Source organism: Liolophura sinensis, chromosome 6 (genome assembly GCF_032854445.1).
Source record: "Liolophura sinensis isolate JHLJ2023 chromosome 6, CUHK_Ljap_v2, whole genome shotgun sequence".
Taxonomy (NCBI): domain Eukaryota; kingdom Metazoa; phylum Mollusca; class Polyplacophora; order Chitonida; family Chitonidae; genus Liolophura; species Liolophura sinensis.
This window is the reverse complement of record NC_088300.1, coordinates 21,444,095-21,471,980: the sequence shown is the minus strand read 5'-3', so window position 1 is coordinate 21,471,980 and position 27,886 is coordinate 21,444,095. Positions and strand designations below refer to the sequence as shown.

Below are 27,886 nucleotides of genomic sequence, written 5' to 3'. Positions count from 1 at the left end.
CACAAATTTATTAATAAACTGGAAGGAAGAAATAATTACAAAAGAAAAAAATATACTAGACCACAACTTGCTAACTACAGGTCCGAGAGGGTGCGGAGAATGGAGTATATGAAATGAAAGAGCGCAGTCTACCCACAGGAAAAGGGCATATTTAATTATCTGCATGATCAGTTTCTCGTTTGTTAAAAAGGCAAAGCTCAAGACAAGACTTTTGTATTTACAATTTATGCTTATTTGGATTATTTACCTTCCTTACTTCCCTTCGCCTGATTTGGTGGCTCTGGTGAAGTCTCGGTGGGTACCGCAAGAAAGCACTGAATATGTTCCTGTGAAGAGACCACATGCAAGCCAAAACTACATAAACATATACATGTCATAGGGATGAAGCTTTGATATTCTCTAAACCAAGGTTACCCAGCCTACTCTGACCAGGGACCCATTCATCCATCGGTCATCTTGCACCCAGTCGTGTAGACGGGAACAAAGGATCACGGGATACATCATGTAGCCAGTGTGGTCAGACATAGACAAGACAAATATTGTGTTTACAAGTCTAACACTATTAACATCAAGAGGCCAGCTTAATTGTGATATTCTAGATCTAGATCAGCGAATAACTTCCATTAATAGAAATTAATTTTGCCTGCCGTGACAAACATACATATTAAATGACGTTCGTGACATAGTATATAAACATGTATTAAAATTGATTGTTACTCAGTCATAAACTGCGTCATAGAAGAAAGCTGTTCAAGGTAACTATATAAAATGACTCTGAAGAAAGACACAGCAGAAACAAACACGGCATGTATAGTCTATGTATGACTCAGAAAAAATACAGGCTGACTAATTACATGTATATTCTGCATCTGACTCAGAGAACACACAGGTTGACTTAGTACATGTATAGTCCGTGTTTGACTCAGAGAACACACAGGTTGACTTAGTACATGTATAGTCCGTGTATGACTCAGAGAACACACAGGTTGACTTAGTACATGTATAGTCCGTGTATGACTCAGAGAACACACAGGTTGACTTAGTACATGTATAGTCCGTGTATGACTCAGAGAATACACAGGATAACTTAGTACATGTATAGTCCGTGTATGACTCAGAGAACACAGAGGATGACTTAGTACACCTATTGTCTGTGACAGAGAACACACAGGTTGACTTAGTACATGTATAGTCCGTGGTTGACCCAGGGAACACAAAGGATGATTTAGTACACCTATTGTCTGTGACTGACTCAGAGAACACACAGGTTGACTTAGTACATGTATAGTCCGTGGTTGACTCAGAGAACACAAAGGATGACTTAGTACCCCTATTGTCTGTGACTGACTCAGAGAACACACAGATTGACTTAGTACATGTATAGTCTGTGTATGACTCAGAGAACACATAGGCTGACACATACAGTCCATGTATGACTCAGAGAATACACAGGGTAACTTAGTACATGTATAGTCCGTGGTTGACCCAGAGAACACAAAGGATGACTTAGTACCCCTATTGTCTGTGACTGACTCAGAGAACACACAGGTTGACTTAGTACATGTATAGTCCGTGGTTGACCCAGAGAACACAAAGGATGATTTAGTACACCTATTGTCTGTGTATGACTCAGAGAACACACAGGTTAACTTAGTACATGTATAGTCCGTGGTTGACTCAGAGAACACAAAGGATGACTTAGTACCCCTATAGTCTGTGACTGACTCAGAGAACACACAGATTGACTTAGTACATGTATAGTCTGTGTATGACTCAGAGAACACATAGGCTGACACATACAGTCCATGTATGACTCAGAGAATACACAGGTTAACTTAGTACATGTATAGTCTGTGACTGACCCAGAGAACACACAGGTTGACTTAGCACACGTGTAATATGTGGCTGACTCAGAGAACACACAGGTTGACTTAGTACATGTATAGTCCGTGGTTGACTCAGAGAATACACAGGTTAACTTAGTACATGTATAGTCCGTGGTTGACTCAGAGAACACAAAGGATGACTTAGTACCCCTATTGTCTGTGACTGACTCAGAGAACACACAGATTGACTTAGTACATGTATAGTCTGTGTATGACTCAGAGAACACACAGATTGACTTAGTACACATACAGTCCATGCATGACTCAGAGAACACACAGGTTGACATTGTACATGTATAGTCTGTGTATGACTTAGAGAACACACGGGTTGACTTAGTACACATACAGTCCATGTATGACTCAGAGAACACACAGGTTGACATTGTACATGTATAGTCTGTGTATGACTCAGAGAACACATAGGTTGACTTAGCACACGTGTAATGTGTGGCTGACTCAGAGAACACACAGGTTAACTTAGTACATGTATAGTGTGTGACTGACCCAGAGAACACACAGGTTGACTTAGCACACGTGTAATATGTGGCTGACTCAGAGAACACACAGGTTGACTTAGTACACGTATAGTCTGTGACTGACCCAGAGAACACACAGGTTGACTTAGTACACGTATAGTCTGTGACTGACCCAGAGAACACACAGGTTGACTTAGCACACGTGTAATATGTGGCTGACTCAGAGAACACACAGGTTGACTTAGTACATGTATAGTCCGTGGTTGACTCAGAGAATACACAGGTTAACTTAGTACATGTATAGTCCGTGGTTGACTCAGAGAACACAAAGGATGACTTAGTACCCCCTATTGTCTGTGACTGACTCAGAGAACACACAGATTGACTTAGTACATGTATAGTCTGTGTATGACTCAGAGAACACACAGATTGACTTAGTACACATACAGTCCATGCATGACTCAGAGAACACACAGGTTGACATTGTACATGTATAGTCTGTGTATGACTTAGAGAACACACGGGTTTGACTTAGTACACATACAGTCCATGTATGACTCAGAGAACACACAGGTTGACATTGTACATGTATAGTCTGTGTATGACTCAGAGAACACATAGGTTGACTTAGCACACGTGTAATGTGTGGCTGACTCAGAGAACACACAGGTTAACTTAGTACATGTATAGTGTGTGACTGACCCAGAGAACACACAGGTTGACTTAGCACACGTGTAATATGTGGCTGACTCAGAGAACACACAGGTTGACTTAGTACACGTATAGTCTGTGACTGACCCAGAGAACACACAGGTTGACTTAGTACACGTATAGTCTGTGACTGACCCAGAGAACACACAGGTTGACTTAGTACATGCATAGTCTGTGTATGACTCAGAGAACACACAGGTTGACTTAGTACATGCATAGTCCGTGTATGACTCAGAGAACACACAGGTTGACATTGTACATGTATAGTCTGTGGCTGACTCAGAGAACACATAGGTTGATTTAGCACACGTGTAATATGTGGCTGACTCAGAGAACACACAGGTTAACTTAGTACACGTATAGTCCGTGTATGACTCAGAGAACACACAGGTTAACTTAGTACACGTATAGTCCGTGTATGACTCAGAGAATACACAGGTTAACTTAGTACATGTATAGTCCGTGTATGACTCAGAGAACACACAGGTTGACATTGTACATGTATAGTCTGTGGCTGACTCAGAGAACACATAGGTTGACTTAGCACACGTGTAATATGTGGCTGACTCAGAGAACACACAGGTTAACTTAGTACACGTATAGTGTGTGACTGACCCAGAGAACACACAGGATGACTTAGTACATGAAAGTACACAGGCATCTAACAAGTTATAAGCTAACATTTGCGGTAAGCATGATAAAATGTAAAACATCTCTGGTCACAACAATGATCTGAGGATTCAAATACAATCGTATCCATATCAGCAATAGTCCTGTATGAGAAAAGCGTTTATAGTCTAATAAGAAGAAGGCCTACCTATCTTTAGTCTTTGTAGTCAAAGGAGAAAAGAAAGAATTAAGCGGAGACGTATCTTGCTTTCCATATTTCAGGACTATATCAACAGCAAAAGAGCTCAAGCCGGCACTGTACATAGCAAAGCTTCCTAGGCGAAGCAGAGTAATCCGGCTGATCGCAAACAAGTGTAAACTATACAATTAAGGCAGCAAGATTGTATAGCATTTTGTGACATACACTTAGGAATTTGCCTTAATCAAAGGTACATCAGTAAGAAAAATACGTAATCCATAAGGCATACTGAAATCTGTTGATGGTTTCCCTCAGCAATCTGAGGCTTAGTTAATGCCTACATAAATGAGTTGTTTTTTTGAAGTGAGTGAAACGAAAGTGGGTGAAGCGAATTTTTTGATTTTACTTTATATTACACCAATATTTGACAAACAGGAAGATATAATGGTTGAAGCCTTTCGTGGAAAATCATGACTTACAGATAAGATAAACAGTTATTCAGCGGCTACTGGAGTCGAAAACACGACCCCACTATGATCCCAATCACTGTGATTGATACCTCAGTCAGAGTTCTTGAACAATGGATATCAGTTCTTGAACAATGGATATCAACGCTTGCCGTGACAACGTTCCTAAGCAACACCCAGCAGCATGTTTGACGCTTGGCTTGAGGAAAACTACGGGACACTATCTACATGCAATTGTGTTCAATAAAGGCCTCTATGAATTTTAAGAGAAAGTAAAAAAAAGTGACTTTATCGAATTTACACCCTGATACTGCATTAGTAATGCTCAATTTGACACACATTCAGTTGCTAGAATTACTTGTTTTGGGCATTTATACTTTAGTAGGCTTCTGATATTTGACTACACTTGATATGTCAGACATTTGAATACACATAGCATGAAAAGAAATGCTGGATACGATCTCATTACCAAAGAATCTCAGCTCAGTATAAATATAACATTATCATCTCTTGACATAGCTCTGAGATAATCTCTTAGAGTAGTGGAAGGACATGGACCTCAGTTGACAATAGCTGCATAAAAAATAGAGTTGTTTTCAGAGGTGATGTCATATTTATTATATGTGCTGCCTTAGGATCAAGACTGTCACATCTATTTCAGAGTGGATTCCCCAGTCACAACTGATTACTAGGGAATTTCCCTGTTAGAGAATCTAAGCATACTCGGCTTACGGCAAAGACACACACCCCTCATAAACACAAACTCCAGGAATGAGGCTTCGCTAACCACACAAACCATTCCACATTGCACTGATGAGTTTCCAGGTACAGAAATGGTCTCGTTTTGATAGTATGGTAATCTTACTGGAACAGACTTTTATTGGCAGCTAATAAACCTTTCCAAGGAATGGCAATTCGATATGTGGATCGTGTCTGGCCCCTCATCCAGGAAATTGTGTTTACGGATCAAACGGATTAGACAGAAAGAGAAAATTACCAAGGAAAGTGGCCGTCTGGGCTAGTGAGAAGGACAGGATAGGAAGCGGCTCAAATTGGCCCATACACCAAGCAAACCTCGACTTCGTCTTCTTTTTCCTCTTCGATGGTGACTGGGAAACCGTCTCCGTGGTACAGCTTCGCTCCTGTCTGCAGGTTGAGTAGTTCGTGGTCGCTGAGTTGCGCCTCAGTGATGACGTTGTTGTTGTCTTGGTCATCTACGATGGTTTGTGACACAATATTTAAGATACTTGATTGCGATGTGACCTGGTAATCCCCCTGGGAAATGACCTCACAATCCAACTGGGAGGCCTCCGTAACTTCACGGTTACTGTCTTCTACGACTAAACTTTTACTATTGCTTACTCCATGGGAAAAAACATCCAGTGTTCTGTAAATCTACAACAGATGACAAAACGATGGAGAAATTTTATGTAAGAGATAGAATACTGAGGGTAACGGATTAGTAGACAGTTTATTGACACTAAGATCACAGAATGCTACTTTGTGCATAATGTTCCATGCTAAAGTGATCAACGAAGCCTACTATTATCAAATACACATAATATACCAAAAAAAAGAAAACAAAAAATAAAAACAAAGAAAAAAAAAACAAACAAAACAATTAATGTAAAATTGAGAAGTGGTGTTCTCGCACAGTATTAAATTGCAGTTCAGCAAATATCTTTCATTCCGCTGTTAACATATTTTAGCGGATTGGTTAGCAGACACGTTTTCACTTGAGTGTTTAACACCTATGGAAATTTTAAATTATTTGGTTTGGTATGACAAAATCTAAGTAACTACAATGCACTTAGTGCATGTAATGTAATTTCTTATTTTCGAAAATAAGGTGGATTTCCACTGAATGACCTGCATGGAAACATTGCTGGACAGCCAATGAACGCTCAACATAAATTTACCACTCTCTTTATTAGACCGTATTTGATCTTAAGTAGCCAGACGTCTCTTCACACATGTGACAGAGATTGAATCTGCCCGATGACACCAAGGCAGTATGTATGGTAACGTTACAGGCTATTCAGGCTATATTTATGGCCCATTTTTCAGCCCATATGCCTCCCTCAACACACACAATAATCCCCGAGATCTCCTTTACATCCTGTCATCGGCCTGCGACCCTCTATAGGGGCCTACATATGTGTACCTACACAGACAGTGATAAGTCTCTGTAAGATTCCGCTCGTCTTCGTACTATCACGTGTTTACGTGTATTACTAACAGTAACCTCCTTAGGACAAATCTCAGGTCAGTGGCCAAAATTAATGCATATCTGTTTATATTAGATAATATATTATTGCCAAGGTTGCGTTAAGCCATCATCATAACCGGCCCGGATAGCACAGTTGGTAGAGCGTCCGCTTCGGGACCGGTAGATCCAGGATCAATCCTTGATCGAGTCACACCTAAGACTTTAAAAGAGGAAGTTGTAACTTCCTCGCTTGGCGTTCAGCATGAAGGGGATAGTGCAACGACTGGTTGACCCGTATCAGTATAATGGCTCGGGCGGGGCGGCTTACTTGCCTTCGGTAAGTCGTCTCAGTGAAGCAGCACTAAATAAAAGAGCGGTGGAAATCCGTCCTGCATCAAGGAGGCACATTACACGTACATGCACCCTAATGATTCCTTCGTCGTCATATGACTGAAAAATTGTTGAGTACGACGTTAAACCCCAAGCACTCACTCACTCACTTAAGCCATCATCATTTATTCCTTCATTCATTATGATTGTGTCATATATTTCATAGCAGATATTTCTGCTAGACACGCTTTCTTGTGGACACCAGATATTATTTATTTACTTGATTGGTGTTTTACGCCGCATTCAAGAATGTTTCACTTATTCGACGGCGGCCAGCATTATGGTGGAAGGAAACCGTGCAGAGCTTGAGGAAAACCAACGACATCATAGATGTATGCTTTCTTTTATGAAATATGCGCGTGATATATTTATAATACAAAAGGCCTATAAATAACGCCATATTTGTAACACGTTTGCTTGTTTTTTGTCTTTATGAAAGTATGTACATCCTGGATGGCACAAGTTAAAACAAAAAAATTCTTTGAACCCTTGATAAATCTAGGCAATAAAATTTCTGGGGCAAATTAACAATAACCTATTTGTTTTCGTCCCTTTTTCAGCTAAAATGAGTTTGCATGACAACGCAATGAAAAAAATTAGTTACGAGTTTGCATAATACCTGTATATTTACCTGTGTTATATTACTTGATGAATTAGCACGCATTAAACTCTGCAAGAGTATGTATAACCAAAGAGATTAGAAGATGACGTTTAAACGGGAGTACATCCCGGCCAATGGCTGTACCTTATTTGTCTTAGGTGATATACTTCGCAAATTATCAAAAATGTCCAGAGCTATGTGTCCTCTGACATAGTAAACTGGCAGAGTAGAGATAAGAACAGGTTCTCGGGGTAGCCATCACGAGTGGGGAAGGTTCAGAAGGGTGCACGTGCTCAATTCCCACGCACTACCCAGGCCACTGTCGTATTTGAAATGGAGTAATATGTCATTTGCTGTCCTAAATTCTTATTGCTTGTTTTGATGATGATTTGGTTTGTGTTTAATTACTCATTTATCTATTTATTTACTTGATTTGTGTTTTTACGCCATACTCAAAAATATATCACCTATACGGCGGCGGCCAGCATTATGGTGGGAGGAAATCGGAAAGATCCCGGGGGAAACCCACGACCATACACAGGTTGTTGGCAGATCCACTGGTTTGTAAGTTATCCCTAACTTCCCATTAATCGGATCTTAGTGCTGAAGTATCTATTTCTTTATTTTATTGGTGTTTATCACCGTATTCAAGAATTTCCTAGTTATACGATGCAGGTCCGGTTTATCAATGAAGGGACTGTTATCTGGAAACACCACTGTTACAGTAAAGTACAGTAAAATACAGTAAAGTACAGCAAAGCTCATTTGATAGACATATAATTTGACATCGGGGACATAACACCCAATGGCTGGCGATGTGACCCGGACATAATTTATCAGGGCATCTAGGGTATACAGATACAGCATATGAATCATATATCATACTATCTGTGTAATATCACGTAATATTAATAAAAGGAGTTGCTTCCCTTGAGTTACATACATTGTAACTCAGTGACTTCGTGGCAAGTTTTTTCCCCTTCGTCCGAAAGTTGTACTCTGCACACATTCGGCACCATGAAGTTTTCACCATCATATACACATGTATATAAAAATGATAACTCTTCTTCCATACCAATGTCACATTTAGAACTCTAGCCATGGTCACATAGAGTTATATGTATAAAGGTCAACATAGTAAGGAATATAATAAGATATGTGTCATAATATCAAAGTGACTGAGTGCGCACAAGAAAGGCACAAGAGACAAAGACATCGGTCAGGAGATGAGTTTGGAGAAAGTTTACCTCTTTTTCTCGGTTGTTAAGTGCGTCCACGACTTGGATTTCTTCGGTCGACATCTCCACCATCGGGCTGTCACCTTTCTGCGTCACTAACTAGACATTACAGGGACTTATATCAGGGGATATGTGCGCACGTCGTAGGCCTGGCGTAACATGGGGGGTGCTGCGATGAGAACATGTACTTTAAGCTTACAATCACGCATGATCAGTCAAGCGGTGTGCTTTCTAACCAGACCCGGTCGCTGGCCCACTTAGATTAGTCTCTGCCAAAATGTGGGTCACCGGCTTGTGTGTGTACACTTAACATGTTTATTATTAGCTAGACTATGTCATGACCTGCAAGAAAAGGTCGCAGAAGCTGACAGAGACTGAAGCTAATTATTAATGACCATCCTTAACAAAATACCGCATGTAAGGTTAGAAAATGTTTAAAACAAAAATAGTAATGAGGCCAGTACGAGAACATGTATACACGAAATCACTGGTAGGCCTACAAGTTTTAAAAACAACGTGTCTTTTGGGTTGTGAAATGTTCTACACGGTAAATAAAACAGGATGGAACAAAATTACGTTCTGTGTAAGGCTCCTCACATTTCCTCTATTGTCATCTTCCCCTCTAGTTACTTAAATTTATACAGATTCTACATGTTCTTCAACTTTTGTTTGTTTTCTCAAACAAAAGATAATAACCTGTTAATTATGCAGAGAGTCTGTTGTCTGACTGAGGCTACAATGTATTCTGTTATTGTAATCCAATATTCTGTCATATTCGACATAATATTATGTTAATCTAATGGAATCTTTGGATACGTTGAATTAACAGAATATGTTTTGTATTTCACAGAATAATATGTTGCAACAGCTTGATACATTCTAGCATTACTCAGGCAACATACTTTCTGTTAAATTTAACAGATTTTTTTGAGAGTAAGTTGTTTTTTACACATTTCTGCAGTTGTGTATGTCTTCTAAATTGTCCTTCCTCGGCACTTTAAGATTGCAAATATGAAATCCAAAAATGTCCATGCAACACCAAAACAAGTTCACCTTACAAAAAGAACTCGATGACCTTCTGAGAAAATACTGAATTGTTTCTGTTCCTATCGATATTGTATTTGTCCGCAAGAATTATTACCATCAAGTTCTTTAGGAGCTAAATATTGCTACAACGCAACTGCAAAGCATTCTAGAACGGCCTTATGCACTCAGCAGGAAGTATTTTAAAAACATCAGTCATTTCTCAAAGAAAGGTGTTTGTCTGTATTTACCGGTTACTCCGATATACCACATCTTCACCTGGTTGAGAAATTGCGCCATAGAATGTTCGCTGCTTTATGAGGTCCAGAAGGTGTGCCAGCAAACTTGTTGTCGTTATCAATAGACTTTCTACAATTTCTCATTAATAACATCGATATGAAATTCGGAGACATCATATCTCAACGATATATATTTATGTATTTATTTAATTGGTGTTTTACCCCGTACTCAAGGATATGACACTTTTACAACTACGGCCTCAATAGTACATACGTACTCTTATGGGTACAAATTATGGGTCTCTTATATTATATCGGTAATATAGTTTCGCAATGACGAAAACCTATTTCCACATCGCACGGATGCTTCACGTTGCATTGGCCTTAATGTGCGATCATTTTGGTTTGTCACCATTTCAGTACATGCTACATTTCGTGTCGCTGTAGTGCAATAACCGGAAATGAATGGGAAGACGCAGGGGATAATGGCGACTTTCGACGTGCCAGGAGCACTAGTTTGAAGTCGACTTGGGGTTTTAATCCAAATTTTGATAAAGACGTCATAGGCCTACATCACGGTTTAGTTTGCACTAGAGTGCATGATGTACAGGGAAAGCTCTCGTGAGGCTGAGATTGGTGGAGATTTTTTAACGGACATGCAGGAAAAAGTCAGTGAATGAAGTCAGCAAGCCCACTGTGTCTTTTTTTGTTTTTACAAAAGAGCTATACGGGATGAAGCTGTCGTAGCTTGAAATCCGGAAGTCACTGTCCCTGCCCCCTAGTGGGAGTTTTTGTCCTACAGAGGGTCAGGCAAAGAGATGAAAGTTGACTGTAAATACGTTCAATGTTATCCAGAGGTCAGTGCTTGCGTGTTAATTCCCATTTTTATTTTTGTCCAAGGAATCCTTGAATTTTAGTGCTGATGAAAACGTAGAGCAACAATCGAATTTATTTTGGAACTCTAAAATGAAATGTGAACAGCATATAAGCTGAGTCTTAACGCTAATTTGTTGAAAGACAGAAAAAAAAAATGAAATTATTACGCCGTGCTAAGTACCTTTGGAATGTAACCAAAAAAAGCATCCCTGATATATACAAAGCTTTGGGTTATCTTCGTTTGTTATGTTGCTTGTGTACTTGCATGAATAGACTGAATACAAAACTTTGTGCTTTGTGTCACGTGCGACAACACTGTGGGTGACATATAAGGTTTATGTTTTTTGTGCGATCTCACGCCAAGTCTCGTGGGAACGTGATCACGTACAGGACTCTGTGGATCGCCTCGAACGCGCCTCATCCAATATGTGTCTCTGTATCAAGTGAGGTGACTTAACGTCTTATCATGCCTGATAATTTAAAAAATTATTTTTTAAAGACTGACTTAAATAGCCAGTTAGCTCTGAATTCGCAGCATGAAGCGTGCTAATCTAAGCTTTGTAACACGGCTTAAAACATGCTGTTGGCCATGCACTGTGTTCAGCTGATAGACCTACATTTGAATTAGTTTGTGAAAAATTATTTTGGCAAACTTTGTTATCATTCATAGAAGTATAATAATTTGATAGAGTTGTAAATTAAAAGCCCTCAGTGGGTAAATCATGATTTGTGTTTGGCAGTGTGGTTATTCAGTTCCTAAATTTATGGTCAAATTAATTCCAAAGGACCTAATGACTGAATTGGGAACATTTTGCATCCAATGTAATTCGGACCCAAGTTATGTAGTACACTGTTCAATCCTGTCATAGCGCAGACCAGCTGTGAGAAAATCGGTTATGCAGTACTCACATGTAACAAGAGAAAAATTGCGCCATCGCACTGGAAAAGACACCCCATCGATGTCCGAGACTGTCCAGGGGATAATAACCCAGTTTACGTACATAACGCCCGGGTTAGGCAGTTCTTACACGAATTGTGTCAAAGAACACCACACATCTACTTCTCAATTCATATTTACGGACTCAGTTAGTGTATTAACCCTAATATTTGAACATGATTCTAGCTCACATGAACTGCTAGCGAAGGCCTTGTATGTGGTCGTGCTGGTATCCTGAGTTGTCGCCCCTTGATTAGAAACCAGCCACGTTCAACCTTCATACGCGACCACAATGTGTATACTCTATGTTGCAAACTGATGCTTTCATACATCTGGTTAGCATTCTTATTGTCGCCACATTTTGCCATTTGAAACGTCAGACTGAGCATTGTAGATCGCCGTTGAACGTTTGGGCAGCAAGGTTTTACTGAGAGTACAGACAGCGTGGTTGAATGGTTGTGGTATATATGATTAAAGTATTCAAAACACATTTAACAAACGCCTTCAATACTAAATGCTTTCCTTAATACTAATCATTTCCACACCATACATTACGGGTTGTCTCTAGAAGAGTCGAAAAAGGCATTCGTATACATAGCAATCGTCAAAGAAAATGGACATTCCGTGTCAATAAGCGCAAAACCAACTCTCTAAACAACGTACAGAAAGAAAGTATATACCGGTAAGCTTAACTTAAAAACATTAAGACAGATCTATGTACAGAGAAGTAGTTAGAAGTTTTCAGTGATGGTGGCGAGACACAAGGAATGTTCAAGGCGAAAGCAATTAATCAATACCCGACTGGTGTACCACTTCAAAAATAATGGATAATCTAAATATGTGTCAGATGCGCTTTAATAGCAACTTGGTCCTACTCAGCGATGAATATACCTTACTAGCTCCTCAGAAGGGGACACAACCGGGTTGGAATGTCCTCAACGTGCTCAACTGTTGGATGGTATGTGTAATATGGGTGCTATGTTGCCTAAAGGTATTTAAATATTCCACTCATGTCACAACTCACAGACTGCGGATGTGTTAACTTTAGCTACACAGAAATGTGGTAAACTGCCTAGTGAATGTCAAAGTCTACACAGAGAGAGCAACATAGAGAGTAAAGCCAAAGGTGTGACAACAGTGACATAGTAGCAAAAGGTCATAAATAAAATTACGGTGAATTATTTAATATGACTTAACCTTAACGTAATTTTTTAGTATTTATTTAAATCCCATACGTGGGAAGGTCTGTCAGCAACCTGCGGATGGTCGTGGGTTTCCCCCGGGTTGTGCCCGGTTCCCTCCCACCCTGATGCTGGGCGCCATGGTATAAGTGAAATATTCTTGTGTGCGGCGTAAAACACCAATCAAATAAATAAATAAATATGAAAATACAGTTTTTTATCCAAGCGAGACTTACAAACAATGTGTAAAATGCATAGGACGTAAAAATTTAATTTTACCAAACATTCCACTTCTATTACTGATTTCAAGCGTGTGGCAATTTGTCATGTATCATACTGTCGTCACTATTCTCGTTTCACTTTCTCTGATGTAGTATTTCATAACATAATAAAAGACTTACACGACAGTGTGATCCTTGGGAAATGGTCACACGTATTATCCGTGAACTGACGGTCATCTATCCTGATCTTATCTTACACAGCCTATATGTGTCAATAAGCGGGAAAGAGTTTGAAATAAAAGCCAAAGGAAAAAACATGAGCATTTTTATAGGCCTTTTGCTGGGCATAGATTATGTCAATGGGACATTTTTCTTCTATTCATTTAGCACTTGGCAAATTCTTACAAAGGGTTTATATTTTGACGGTAAAATATGGTTTTGTAAAGAAAAACTTTTACATTCAAATCATTGACGCCAAAAGCGGTCTACATGGTGGTATATAGAGACCACCTTCAAATATTTAAATGCGTTAATTTCTTTTGAAGAAAGTTAAAGGTATTTTTGCAATTGTGTATCTAATGAAAACGCTATCCTTTCTGTAATTTTCCCTTAGGTAACCGTATGAACATACATTTACAGCATCCCAATGGAACAGGTTGACATTTATTTTCATGAACGATGATGTCAACGTGACGTCGTTTTGCCCACATCACAGCCGATTTCCTAATGTTTTGTATGAAGGTTATGACCCTTTGAAACTTAGTAGGGACCATAATTACAATTACAGATCTACTCTATTGGGGCTGAGAGTATAGTAATGGTCATACTGACTAGGTTGTCACCCTCAACACACAAAAGCCACTCCACTAAGCCCATCAATAATGAATCCCTTGAAATGGACACTGCAGGCCTTTCTAATCAGAGATAGTACTTTGTGTAATTGCTTGGCTATTTTTTGTGTTTTTGTTTTTGGTTTCAGTGTCGACATGTTATATTTAATGTGTTACACACAAGTATATGTCCTTATTAATGTTGATCATATATTAAGGAATTTCTACCTTCTGACAGAAACATTTGTTCTGTCATTGCCAATAGGGTACGCTACACGGACGCGATTAACAGGTGGTCGTGTGTACTTTACCGCTGTGCTTTGGCAATATGCATACTTTAAGGCAACAATTAAACATCCCCTAAAATTCTCCAAAGACAAATGAGATGATTGCTGTTATGAAATTTATTGAGTGATTGATTGATTGTTGTTTTACGCCATGTATACTCAAGATTTTTTACCTACAATGTATGGTACTAATGGGAAAACCCAGAATATGTTTACGAATGACAAATTTTTTTCTTCTCTCGGTCTTGGCACATATCATGCAATAGGCACGGGTTGCAATTCTTCAAGATTTGTTCACTTATAGCGTCGCGGTCAGAGTGCCCAGCATAAACCACCGATCGTTTGCAAGAGACTGAGAATCTTTCCCACGTGGGACATATTGATGTGCGAACTATATTTTTGAAAGGAAAGTGGTGTTCAACGGAAATTAGACTGCGCAAACGGTGCCCAATGCGCCTTTAGAATATCAGTTTTAGAATTTCTCGCATCTCGAAGAATGAAAGACTTTCTTATGGTATCGAGGTATTTTGCTTGTAACATTTTACCTAATCCCGTTTATGGTGTGCTCATTGAAGAGAGAGCATCCTACAAGCTGTTATATACGGCGGAGTAAGACAGTACTATGTGCTTTACATTATAAACACTATTATATACTGGATGTTACACGTTGAAGTATTGGAAATGGTACGATACGGAATAATCTGATTCCCGCTTCCGCTATAAATTCGCTTGTAACTCAAGCAGACGTCGTTGCAATATCAACGGCAACAGATGAACACCAGTGTTTGGCTCTTGCGTTCGATATTACAGGACTGAAGGTTTAGCTGGGCTCTTGGGATTCAGGAGTTCTTGTAGGGGGCAGTTTGTGATAAACACTGGTTATTAAATATTCTTATGAATAAACCACAGCCTGTCCCACTTCGACTGGCAATAGGAATAAATCACCGAAGATGGTCTTACATTTCCGCTAACAGATCAAAGAGACCAGATAAATGAAGGCGATGTAAGGATGTACTTGTATCCGCCATTTAAGCGCAGACACGTAATCGCGGAGCGAAAGGTAATCAAACAGAATAATACATGCACATAAAAGTTTTGAAAATCCGCTTACGACTTACACGATAGGTGTTCTTTGGTAGCAATAATGGGTATTACACTCAAATTATAAAGAGCAAAAGAATCTTGCAGATTCAATACCGTGTATGAGAAGGTGTAAATGATTTAATCTAAAGAATAATTTAATTTAAAGGAGGAAAAACAAACAAGTCACTGAACGAATACTCTCCAATCACACACTAATTCAAAGTCGGCACACCTCTGCTTTGAAATATAATGAATTGTTAACAGAGAGCATCCCGACGTGTTCACATGACAATGGCGGATGTTCATCGGTAGGAAGACCCTGGAGTCTTGAGCACGTACATGATAGACTCTCAGGCGCATTGACGGAGGAACACTTCGGCTTTCAACGAGCTATCTATGGGTGCTTTTTAATGACAGTGTAAACTCGGTAAGGTATAGCTAGCTGCTGACACACTGCGGTGGGGAACTCAAGCTAATGGCACAAATCACTAAGAGTTGGAGACCTGCTGGTAATTACGTCCATGTTTCCCGATCGATGAGGTCGGTTGAGCAGGTACAACAGGAAGAGTTCCGCACGCTCTTTACAGAATCGCCGAACTGTGGACAGACAAACTGAACATGTCCAGCGATAGAGTTTCCACGTGAGTGCTTTTCTTCGGACAACACTAATATACCTTGTCTGGACTTCTAACGAGTTGTTCTTATCACATGGTTTCAGCTTCCGTTCCCTGCTCTCTGACAGCAAACCAGGCAGGTCGTTGTACGGGCAATCGATTCATCGCGCGCTTATAGCCTTCTTTTCCGCAAGTGCGTTAACAGTTTAATGTATCTGCTCGCCGCTCGGACCGATTTGCTTTCTCGATCCGTTTGCCAATTCCACTTAAATCTCTTTTCGCTCACTTGGATTCACACAACTTTCTGATCTATTTCTACATTGTTTCCAACTTGTTAAATTTAGACGGTTCGGTTCTTGCGGCACGCTCTGACGTCACTTACAATTGGGGCGGAGTCGAGCATGCATACATTAATAATCGTTGAGTTCGGCAATTGCGCCCTGACTACCTGGATATGCCAGGTTGACAACAGTCACGACTACGTTGCACTCTCCTACTACCGACGCCTCACATCAAACTCGTATATAATTTAGCCTGTGTTATATCAGGGACTCGCTTCTCAACTTCACAGCATTTCATAAAAGGCGCTAAATATAGAGCAATCGAGAAAATCCACTGAGTACCAAAGGTAAGTGTACACTTCGATTTTTGTATTGTCAGGTATACTTGTTCTGAAAGTTAAAGGCATGTATTGGATGAGATAGTTATGTTACCTGTCCTTTGATTGCTGCGGTTTTTGAAGATGGGTTGGTTTATGTTTTTATGCTAAATGAACTCAGGATTTATATCCAGTTCTTGTGGAAAAAGCTTTGAGTATAGTTTCATCAAACGCAGGGAAATGTATTTGCAGAAGTGCCTAGAAGCATTGGTCGGGTTTGGCGAAATCCGCGCCCTTATATAGCCTTTCACCTCTCTCTCCAATTTTAGACTGTACTCTCACCAGTAGATTTGATTGTCAAGTTTACCCCAAATACTCATTAGATCAACCAGACTGACCGACTTTAGGAACATGTTGAATTGGGCAAATTGAAGTCGACTCGATAGAGGATCTGTCTGAGATTCCTCAATCAGTGAGATCTCCGTTTGAGGGGAGAATGACATTCCCTATGCAGCCCTCCCCTCCCCATACAAACAACAGTACAGCCCTTGCATTACGGGGAATAAGAAGTTCTGGTGATAATGGTTGTTGTAAACTGGCAATAACTGTTCACTTTTGTGCCGGCTAATTAGAAAGAGCGGCGGATGGATCAATATTCGTGGCCATCGAACTGCCCCTCTTCTATCAACAGTTTTATTGAGCATTTTCCGAAACGCTTCTCGATTGGCCGGTAAATGCTTGTAAAGACAACACTTGAATACCGCTTCAAATCCTTGGGTCTCCGTGAGATTCGCTGCCAGATAACGGCGTTGCTGGACACGATCGCTATTCCAGGGCTTCTTTTATCACCATCACCAAGAGTGAAGATCGCAATGGATCTCGGTGGAGTAAGCTTCAGTCCTGGAGAGCGCGCGTGACCGAGACTATCTCTGAGAATATGCTGGTGGGCGGAAGCCTCGTTCAGTACCCGGCCTCAATAGGGCAACCTGGCCTACTATCTCTGCTCACGTTCATACAGCGCACACTCATGAACCGAGGGACTGATTAACTGACCCACAAATGCAAAAGTCGACAAAATCATTCTGGTTTCACGTCAATAAACCAAACCTGTGTTAATCCAGGCTTACTAACAGCATCATCCCTTTATTTTAGCTCATAACTATATGAGGCAATATTCATGTCTCAAGATATTTCGCTTGTCAGATACTTGATAAAGGGCGGTTGCTTTACCTGGTTTCCAAAACAATGGTCTAGCCATGGTGAAGTAGCAGTATTCCTGGTTACTGCAATTAAACTCCGATCAAATGGTTTCATAAATACATAGAAATGTTTATTTGCCAAGTTGCTGTACAATCTCTTTCTGAATCCCAGGGATGAGAAACAGAAATCTTTCGATCCCCAAATCCGCACTTGGGCCAAAAGGATGAAACAGAATGTAAAATGCATCTGTCTCTTGGAACTGGGTGGAATTCAAACCTATTTGATTCCTACACATCGAACCCCAAACATTTACAACCGCAATATGATAGACCAGCTCTTTATATCTCCTCAGGGTGTCTTTCTTCTGGATGTCGTATAAAGCATTGGAATAGCTTTTATGAGACTTCCCCTGTGCATCTATTCCTGTACACGTAAACCATTAGCTTTTTGTCACTGGATGTTCTATGAAGGGCTGTGTTCATACAACATTAGTGAGTAAAATCCCCCAAATGACTTTTTCTCACACCTTTCACATTCAGAAAAGACAGTGTGTTGCTAATTGGTGGGCTATCGTAGCTTTGATCAATATCCTGAGGAAGCCTATTGACACGCTTGCTATACTATAGCTATATGCTTGAGTAGTGACGTCGTGACACAGGTAAGAATGGTAAGGTCGACATCAGGTCGGATATAAAAGGCCGATAGATACCTACACCCACAAGTGAGATAATCAGAGATCAATCTGATACCTGGCTCTCCTGTCAGAAGTCACTGGCTTCTTGTAAACACAACTAAAAGGTTCTTCGATCCGTTGATCCTCATCAGCGTCTTGTGCAAGAGTGCACTCTGAATAGAATCTATATAAGCCCACCTGCTGGAAACTAGTAAAAGGACTCGTATATATCTTAAAGCATACAGGACTGTAACCAATATCGGTACAATGGTTGTTTTGTGCTACAGGTATAAACATGGTTGGAGTTGCAATTATTCATAGTACGAACTGCTCATTAAACTTTGATTCGACTCAAACGATAAAACGTTTTAATTTTTGGGTGAAATAGTCTTTAAGAATTATAATGTGCTCCCAGAATATCAACCTTAATCATTTATTTAATTTATAAAAAGTGACTCAAACTTACACGTGACTTAAACTATACAAAAATTGATAGAATATATGATATGCAAGTTTAATTCAAACATCGGAATACTAAAACTGCTCACGCCTAGAATGTTCTCGAGGCCTCGTGGTAGTACAACCCCCGTGTAGTCCAGGCCCGATGATCACAAATGGATCTTAGACTTGTCAAAATTTCGATCATTAAAATTGATATATTCCTTTCCGTTGTTTCAGCTGAAATTTGTTCTATTCATTAGCCTGAATTCAAGTTGTCAGGCAATATTTTGACCTTGTTTCGTAAGAAATAACAATTTTAGAGTGATTTGAAATTTTGACGCAAGCCTAAGATCACTTCCTGATCCCGCGGTCTGCAATAAGATTGTTTACCCGCAGTATAAATGATAAACTAAACTCCAGTCTATCAAAAGAAGTAATTATTTTTTCGTAGATCAAATACAGTTCAATACACCAACCAATGAAAGCTATCCATGAGCAGTTGTTGTTGAACAGGTCAAAAGTCCTCTCGTCAAGTGTGTTTGTCTTCAGTTGGCAATATGCTTGTTGTCTCCCTTGTGACAAAATCAATCCCGGCTTGTAACATGTAGCTTGGACACATGAACATTAATTGGTCCCACAGATACCAGCTCAATCGGTATGCGTGGGAGAGTGAGTTGGCCGGACAGCAGGTCAACAACATCAACGTCATCTACATCTGTTAATAGCAAAACTCCTTGAGTTATCGCCTATATTGTCTCAATGCTCCCAAAAAATCACATAGTATTGGGATGTAGGAGAATCTATATTCATTTAACAAAATGACGTCAGCAGAGGATTAGCGTATACTATTTACAGTATAACGGTTGGTCCACTGTTTGGGCGATGTCTGGATCCTTTGATCTGGTCTGTGACAGTTCTCTGCCGAGTACTTAAAGTTACCATTGATTTCACATCCTTTCTGTTCTCTAAAAACCGGTTACCCACGCACACTTCTTTTATGTTGAATTAACCGAGAAGGACAGAAACTTCAACACGCACCCTGCTGATTTATATTGGACTGAAACAATGATTTTAGAGAATTCATTCCTTTTGGGCTGTCTCGAAACAAATTCTGCAGTTCCTGGCTTTCTGTTCTTGAAAACCCTAAATTTTTATAAATCATGCTTACGTTCAAGAGTCGCATTATTGTATTACGTCATCATTTATATGTTTGAAAAGTATTCAGGAGTACTTTGCAATTTCTGTACACAATGATGGGAGTTTGAAATGAGAAATGGAAAACCACATAGATAAATGAATCTGTGCTAACTTTTAGATGCAAAACATTTATTAAAATTTAGTTGTAGTATGGGATAATAGTGGCTCAGTACAGGAATAAACCCGTGTCTATATTGTCACACTATCTTCTCCAACCAGTTTGTTTTTCATTGCCACGTTTTGCTTTAATACCCAGTTCCTGTATAATCGAGCAAGCCGAACTAGTGTTCTGTACAATGTGGTCACCAATCTAACCGACTATCAGCGGAACACACTGTCACCAGAAATGGCCAATTTAAGAGCCCCGACGGGCAAAATCCACGTTCAGCCAATTTGCAGTTATCGATGTATTAAGGGTGAAGGAGTCGTGTAACGGGATCATGATAGTTGAGAGTGAACAAGCAGATTTCCTCGCCTCAGTAAGCGCCCTCCGGTGCAAGGTCAACGGTCTATAGTCTACACGAAGCTCTGCTCATATCCTTAGTTCCTAACATCGTGGTATAGACAAAAACGCCAGTTTTGTGGCATATTCCCACAACCTGCGAAGTGTATTTTGCGTAGAATTTTATTTCTACATATTTTTATTATTTTTTAAAGCTATACTCAGAAATTTTCGTGTATATTATGGCGGTCAGTTTTATGATTTTTTTTTTTGATTGGTGTTTTACGCCGCACTCAAGAATATTTCACTTATACGACGGCGGCCAGCATTATGGTGGGTGGAAACCGGGCACAGCCCGGGGGAAACCCACGACCATCCGCAGGTTGCTTGCAGACCTTCCCACTTACGGCCGGAGAGGAAGCCAGCATGAGCTGGACTTGAACTCACAGCGACCGCATTGGTGAGAGGCTCCTGGGTCATTACGCTGCGCTAGCACGCTAACCGACGTGCTATAAATTCACCGAGCTTTGCCATGTTACTGAGGAACGTATTACGTAAAGAGGCCATATTGGCTTTCTTGTATGTTTGGTTGGGGTTCAACGTCGCTTTCAACAACATTTCGCTGATATCACGACGGAGTTTTCTTATAGTACACAGGACACAATGCCGACAAATTTATAGTGCTGCCTAACTGGATCGTCTTGCCGAAGATACCAGAAAGGACGCCCCACGCAGTCACAGTATACCGATACCGGGTCGATCAGTACATGGTCCATTCCTCTCACACTGAACGCTATAGGAAGTAGTACTAAAATTTACGATGTTAAAGTCTTAGGCAGGACTCGATTTGGGATTAAACCACGCATCTACCGTTTACGAAGCATAGGCTCTGTCCACAATGCAACTGCAACCAGTGCAAGCCACGCACTCTTCAATGAACGTACATGTAAGACTGCACAACCGACTAAATATGCATCTTCAACCTCGTAATGCTACGAAGGCCTAACAATGAAAAAGAGATCGGAAAAAGCGAAAATCTCTCGCCAAGACCAGGATTGAACTCGCGCCTTGTGATTCCGTGGAGGGAAATCAAGCACTTTATAGCTTAACCATGTACCACTTACTATTAATGTGAATGGTCAAATTTAGTGAAAAAAAAATGTAATGTCATCAGTCAGTACACTTGGAAATATTCTCACGATGGTGCAAATCACCAACCATCAGCACGTTACTGACATCTGTCCTCTTGTGTGATGTACCGACATGCATACCATATTGCTGGAAGACAAGAAGTATTCAACAAATGGTAACCTGCACTAATGGTTATAAGGGCGTCGTCGATTGTAACCAAATATTAATCAAAAGGGTATTTACGACAACAGGTAGTCTTAATTTGCCAGTAAGAGATGAGTGTCAAACCTTCATTGTCCAACGTCCATTATGTTTTCTAGATTAAATTTGCTTGTTTACTGGTTGCTCAGTCCCATTCAAACCGTATTCCATTCAGCGTGCAGTATAAACATTGTTATTATAAATGAGAATGATACCCTGACTAAGATTAACTAAGATTAAGATGTCAAGTAGTCATGTCAAGCTGGCTATGTGTGATATATATCAACTTTCAGGCTGTTCCACTGACAAGACTGACAGTTCTATTCAAATGCCAAGACAATAGTCCAGTTTTTTGTACTTTACGATAAGTTCTGTGGTGGGACTTATATGTCCAGAGTATAAACACCACGGTAATGCACGAGTACTTGTGCGCCTGACACAAGAAGCTTGAGAATTTTGAACTACTTATCTTTCCTCTTTTGACCATCCAAAAGCCACTGAAGTGCTTGGACAACATTATCACCCGGATGTGTATGCTTGCTGTACGAACAACAGTGGAATCAATGGGAACGTTTTGATGGCTTGACCACAAAACCACCTGTAACTAACTTTCTCCTTGGAAGAGGTGATGATATCTGTGGTTATTGTGTGGTGCCACTTAGACACTTCTATTGTCCCATCGACCATAGAATATCCTGGCTGAATAGGCAAGTGGCCTTGAGGGAATGACAAAACAGGTTATTTTGGACAACTTTGTTATTCCTCAACGTGTACCAACAATAGTTACCATGGCAAACAAATCTTTTAACGGCTGGACAAGGCATAGCTAGGAAACTGGCAGATGACCATATACAGCGGTAGACCAATTGACATGGCTAATAACTCCTTTTCCAATAGAGACCGAAGCCTCTGTTGTCCCCAGCACCTAACTATGCAGCGCCAGAATACGGTTTTATGTCTCCCATAGGTGCTATCAAATTGTTGGTACTCCAATATTTTCTTTCGAATGGTCTCGTTTACATGTAACTAACATGAATGCTTCTATGGCCATGTATTTAATGTCGCAGTCCCGTTGTCCTGCAAGGCGCACTTATGTGACTTGCCCCTGAACCATGTGACCTGTCAAATGTTATTACCGATCAACTAATCTTTCATAACATTTCTCTCAGTATGACTCTTTTTACCTTTACTGATGAAACAGTTCGAACTGGAAACTTCCCCTACTTCTCAGATTGCGACGTACTTTTGTACAGTGATGTCATGCTGTACCAATGCGTTGCCGTTTAAAGGCTCAGCAGAAACTGGTCTATCCATTAGCACATCAGGACATCGTTTTGAATATTATTGACAGTATAATTTTCTTCTTTGCAGCTCTCAGCATCAAAGACGAATGATATACAGCAAATAAGTCATGACCTTTACGTCATTATTTGTGGATGATTCTCATTTTGTTTTATCTTCGTGTACGTGTTTAGCACCAATCAAGTAGCCACAAAAAAGGGATGTGACAGTGATATCATAGTGTGTATCTCTGACCGTGATATCATAATGTGTATCTCTGGAACAGCGCTACTAGAACATTCCCTACATCTTTCCATCATTATTGAAAACTATTAACTGTTTCTCTTTGCGTGCATTCATGATAATTTCTTATATTTCTGTCGTTTTTTTTACTTATTTAATGGTTTCTCTTGAACATTGTTTTGGAAATTGGCCTTGCCATTATTGATCTGAAACGTGCATTATAGCTGACTGCTGCGGTATGAAAGTCTGTTTCGACTCCCGGATTCAGTACACGTTTGTTTTCATGGAAAAAATCTCATGAAATCTCATGAAAACGTGCTTCAATTATATAAGGATTACTTACGTAATCTCTAAAAGCATTTCAGTTATTTTTGTACACTGCGTTTGATGAACACAGATTCCGTAATCTTTCTCTCAGTGTCAATAATATCAGCTGCTAGCTTCTACATGTTTTCAAGGTTACTAAGTTATTCTTTCTTCCCTTCTTTGCTTTTATGCACTGCAATGTTACTTCAATGGCATCTACACCAAACTGTCAAGACTTTTACGCCCACGACAAATGAAAAACTGCTTACACCTGTTACAGTTGTGTGACTCCGAGGAATAATGTAGGCCTACTCTTCCAATCGTGTTTTTCACAGTGATGGATGAACCCATTGCAGGAAAAAACAAGAAATGCATGTATCGCCGTTTTTGACAATATCCTAAATATGTGACGCAAACCAGTTTTGTACTGACCGTTAACCATATTTCATCAGTGTGAGGTAAAAGACACGTAAGAGGGTGGGGCGTTGGGGTCAAAAGGGAGATTGGGCTTTGCAAGTCTTTTTGCTTTGCAAGCATATGATATCTTTGGGCCGGCAATTGAGGACGAATTCTCAATGTATTATTATATAATATTATTAGTAATTCATTAGAGAATTACTTATAACACTATTGACTTCATTGTCAAATGTGTAGCCCATCACACACCTATATGCAATGTTCATTTTCTTGCCTCAAAAAAAAAAAAAAAACATTACATAAGGGTGACTTTGATCTGTGTTTCATTTCAACACCATTTACCTGATTTGGGACGGTCATCTGACTATATTAGGCTATATCATCTTTAATATGCCCCAGACACTTCTTAACCCCCACTTCATAAAACACACACACACACGACTAAACCACATCGTGGCCTGATAACAATCACGCGCCGTACTTTCGCATGATTCCACGGCTGGATGATCAGGAGGTGATAAGCTGCCATGAGGATCTAGAAACAGGTGCAACCTTGATGGGGGAGTACAGCTCCCTGGTAAGTAAATACCGACAGAGTGTTCAGGATTTCAAGCGCTCTGTTTCATGATTGTGTCTAATTCCGCTTAACCCGGGGCTAGTGGCAATATATTGATCGTGTTGAATTAGATCACCGCATTGGATATATGAACAGTTGCAATCAAAAGAGCAACCAAGATGCATATTTTGTTATCGACAACTGATATTCTTGCATGGTACACGATTTGAATACTGATTTCACTCAGTCGCCTAGAACATACCTTGCGTCTTACTTATATCATTGAAAACTGTTTCTCTTTGTTTAATTCCATCGCACTTTATACGCTTTCTTAGTTCTTTGGTAATTTGTGTTAAACGTCGTTTTGGGAATTGGCCTTGCCATTATTGACCCGGAACGTTCTTGTTGGTTGATGGCTGACATACGAATGTCTGTTTCGACGCATAGATACACAAACTATGACATTGAATACTGAAGATTAAATAAGAATTGTGTACAATAAAAAATTAATCCGTTAGTTTTAACAGAAAATCGGAGGGATGCTACTGAATATGTATTCTGTTGTGTTAAATGTAAAACTCTGTAGCAATAACAGAATACATTGTAACATCGCTCAGACAACAGACTTTCTCTTAAAATAAACAGATTAATATTTTTAGAGTGAAAGTTATTTTAGCTGAGAAGACGGTGTTAATGTTGTTTTTTTCTTGGGTTACCTTTCATTTGTTCTCCAGAGAATGGTTATTGTATTGAAACTGCGCACTGCTCTCTTATACTTTCTTTGTGTTGAGAAATCTATGGTAATGTTTCAGGTTAGGATTCCAAAAAAATAACGTTAGACAGTGCAAAGTGGGGCTAACACCATCTGAAAGATGAGAAAACATCTGCCAACCACATCGTGAGTTCGTGTGACTTAATTCGAACTAATGGATTGGTCATTTTCTGTCTTGTACCTCAGAGGACAGTCATAACTATATGTGCTCTGTTGATCGGTGTGTCATGCAATCGTCCACCGTCGCTCTTCTCCCAGGGGGGAAAAATGGCGTGCCACAAGCTGCTTGTGAATGACCGTACCTGTGCCTGTATTGGATTAATGAGAACGTTGCTTGTGTTAACATGTTGGCTTTGCCCGTCATTACAGTTATATGAAATAGTGTGTAAAGCAGAAGGTGCAGTTCAGTACAATAACCATTATTTGAAGGACAATTGAAAGATAACCCAGAACAATGTATCTGGTTATCAATACATATATAATACATCTATACATATATGTGTTTCGCGCAATATTCCATTTGTTACTTGTATCAATGTTTTCGTGAAAGTTATGTAAAATAATTTACGGTTGAATTTTCATAGTGCACATTTGTTTAATAAAAAGTGACGAATGTGATACTACGTGTAAATAGCGTGAAACATTTATTTATTTGTTTGATTGGTATTTTATGCGTTACACAAAAGTATTTCACTTATATAAAAATGGCGACCAGCATTATGGTGGACGGGAACCTTTCAGAGCCTGGGGAAACCTACAACCATCTGTAGGTGGCTAACGGACTTTCTCATACACGTCCCATCGTGACACATACCGTGACACATTGCAACAAAATATTGGGATGTTAAACAGCCATAAGTTATGACAAGACACTGTGGTTATGTTGAACAACAAGTGATACAGGTGTGTAACAAAAGTGTTGTTGCAAATGTAATATTAACCAGCGTGACACACGTGTAAATAACGGAAGTGTCGTGAGATGTGTCGTGGCAAAAGTGTGTGGCAAATAGATATTAACAGCGTGACACATATGTCATAAAACATGTGATTTTAAGCATTTACATGTGTACATTTATATTTGAATGTATTTTTGATATATCATCGTCTTATAAATGTAAATTTTCTTTTCATCTTTCTCTTCATTCTGCATTATACAGATGACATTTAAAACACGAATGTATACTACGTTTTATGTATATTACTTTCGAGTAATGGTGGGGTTGAAGATTTTTTCCTGGTGGATACTGGTGTAATATGCAGGCCTATGTGTTAAGCCACAACATGACAGACAGGAAATCCAAAGATATCGTTTTCTATTTCTTTTACAGCCAGATGTGGCGGCGAAGTATTGAGCTCCTATGAGGCCAGGGGAAGTCAGGATTGTCGTGTCTCCGTATTAAGGTTAATGCGCCCGTCATCTGCTGTCCAGATTTGTATACATCAAGCGGTGTCCAGTGAGAAGACGAGATGATTTGTCCGCACAGGACTCTTGCTCTGGCCTTCCTCTTCATCGCTCTAGTCCCACTAGGAACGATTAGCACTTTCATCAATCCTAAAACAACTCTACAATGTCATGTTAGGAAATTCCGTTTGTCGGTATCCAAACCTTACCGTAACCGCGAGGGTCGGATCCTGCCATGCTTTGACGATGTGCCAGTGTTGTCCTGTTGGGGACGTTGTGACTCCAGCGAGGTAAGCTCATCCCTCCCAGCCCTTAATCCCAGCTCATTTGGACGCCTCTGATCTGGGTAAAACACTTTCCACTCGTTACACAGTCCTCAAGGGAACCTCTGATTTCTGAAATTGTCAAAAGCCGCTCCAAATTCCCCGTTAACCTTAACTATATCTGGTAAATCAGATTTGCTCCTGGTTGATCGGAAGGAAATGTCAGGCCGAGGGTCGAGCTGCCAGACTATGTATAACTTTCTCATGAGTAGGATTTAGACAGACCTGATCACTGTACAGTTGTTTTATATTGTTTGTGTGTTTTTTTCAAACTTAACGCTGCCTTAACATTATTCTGGTCACAAACGTAGTTTCTTGTAGTATTGGTTCCAATGCCGACTTGCATTTTGTGTTGCCTCATTGAAATGCCACACCGAAGACACCAGACATATATTACTTTTAGTTTCGTCATATTGTATACTGACACCGTGCAAACCATGACTTCGCCTCATGCTGAGCGCCAAACCTGAGAACCACCAAGATTGCTAAAGCGCCAGACTCGGTCTTGAACTCTAGTCTCACGCATGTGAAGCAGGCATTCAGTAGGATCAAAGCGTCAAAGAAACTAATCATCAACCATAATGTGCGTCCCAGGTCAAGAATCGCAGGATCAATTTCCAAAACAC

The 27,886-nt window shown here is 39.9% G+C and overlaps 1 protein-coding gene across 1 annotated transcript; it reads right to left on the bottom strand.

Annotated features, from left to right (window-relative positions):
* Positions 1-5,315: 5,315 nt before the first annotated feature.
* LOC135466137 (uncharacterized) lies at positions 5,316-8,932 on the bottom strand. Its single transcript, XM_064743506.1, has 2 exons — positions 8,796-8,932; positions 5,316-5,743 (listed from the first exon to the last, which is right to left on the bottom strand). The coding sequence occupies exons 1-2, from the start codon at positions 8,856-8,858 to the stop codon at positions 5,396-5,398; spliced, it is 411 nt and encodes a 136-aa protein (XP_064599576.1). The 5' UTR covers positions 8,859-8,932; the 3' UTR covers positions 5,316-5,395.
* Between the last annotated feature and the right edge of the window lie 18,954 nt (positions 8,933-27,886).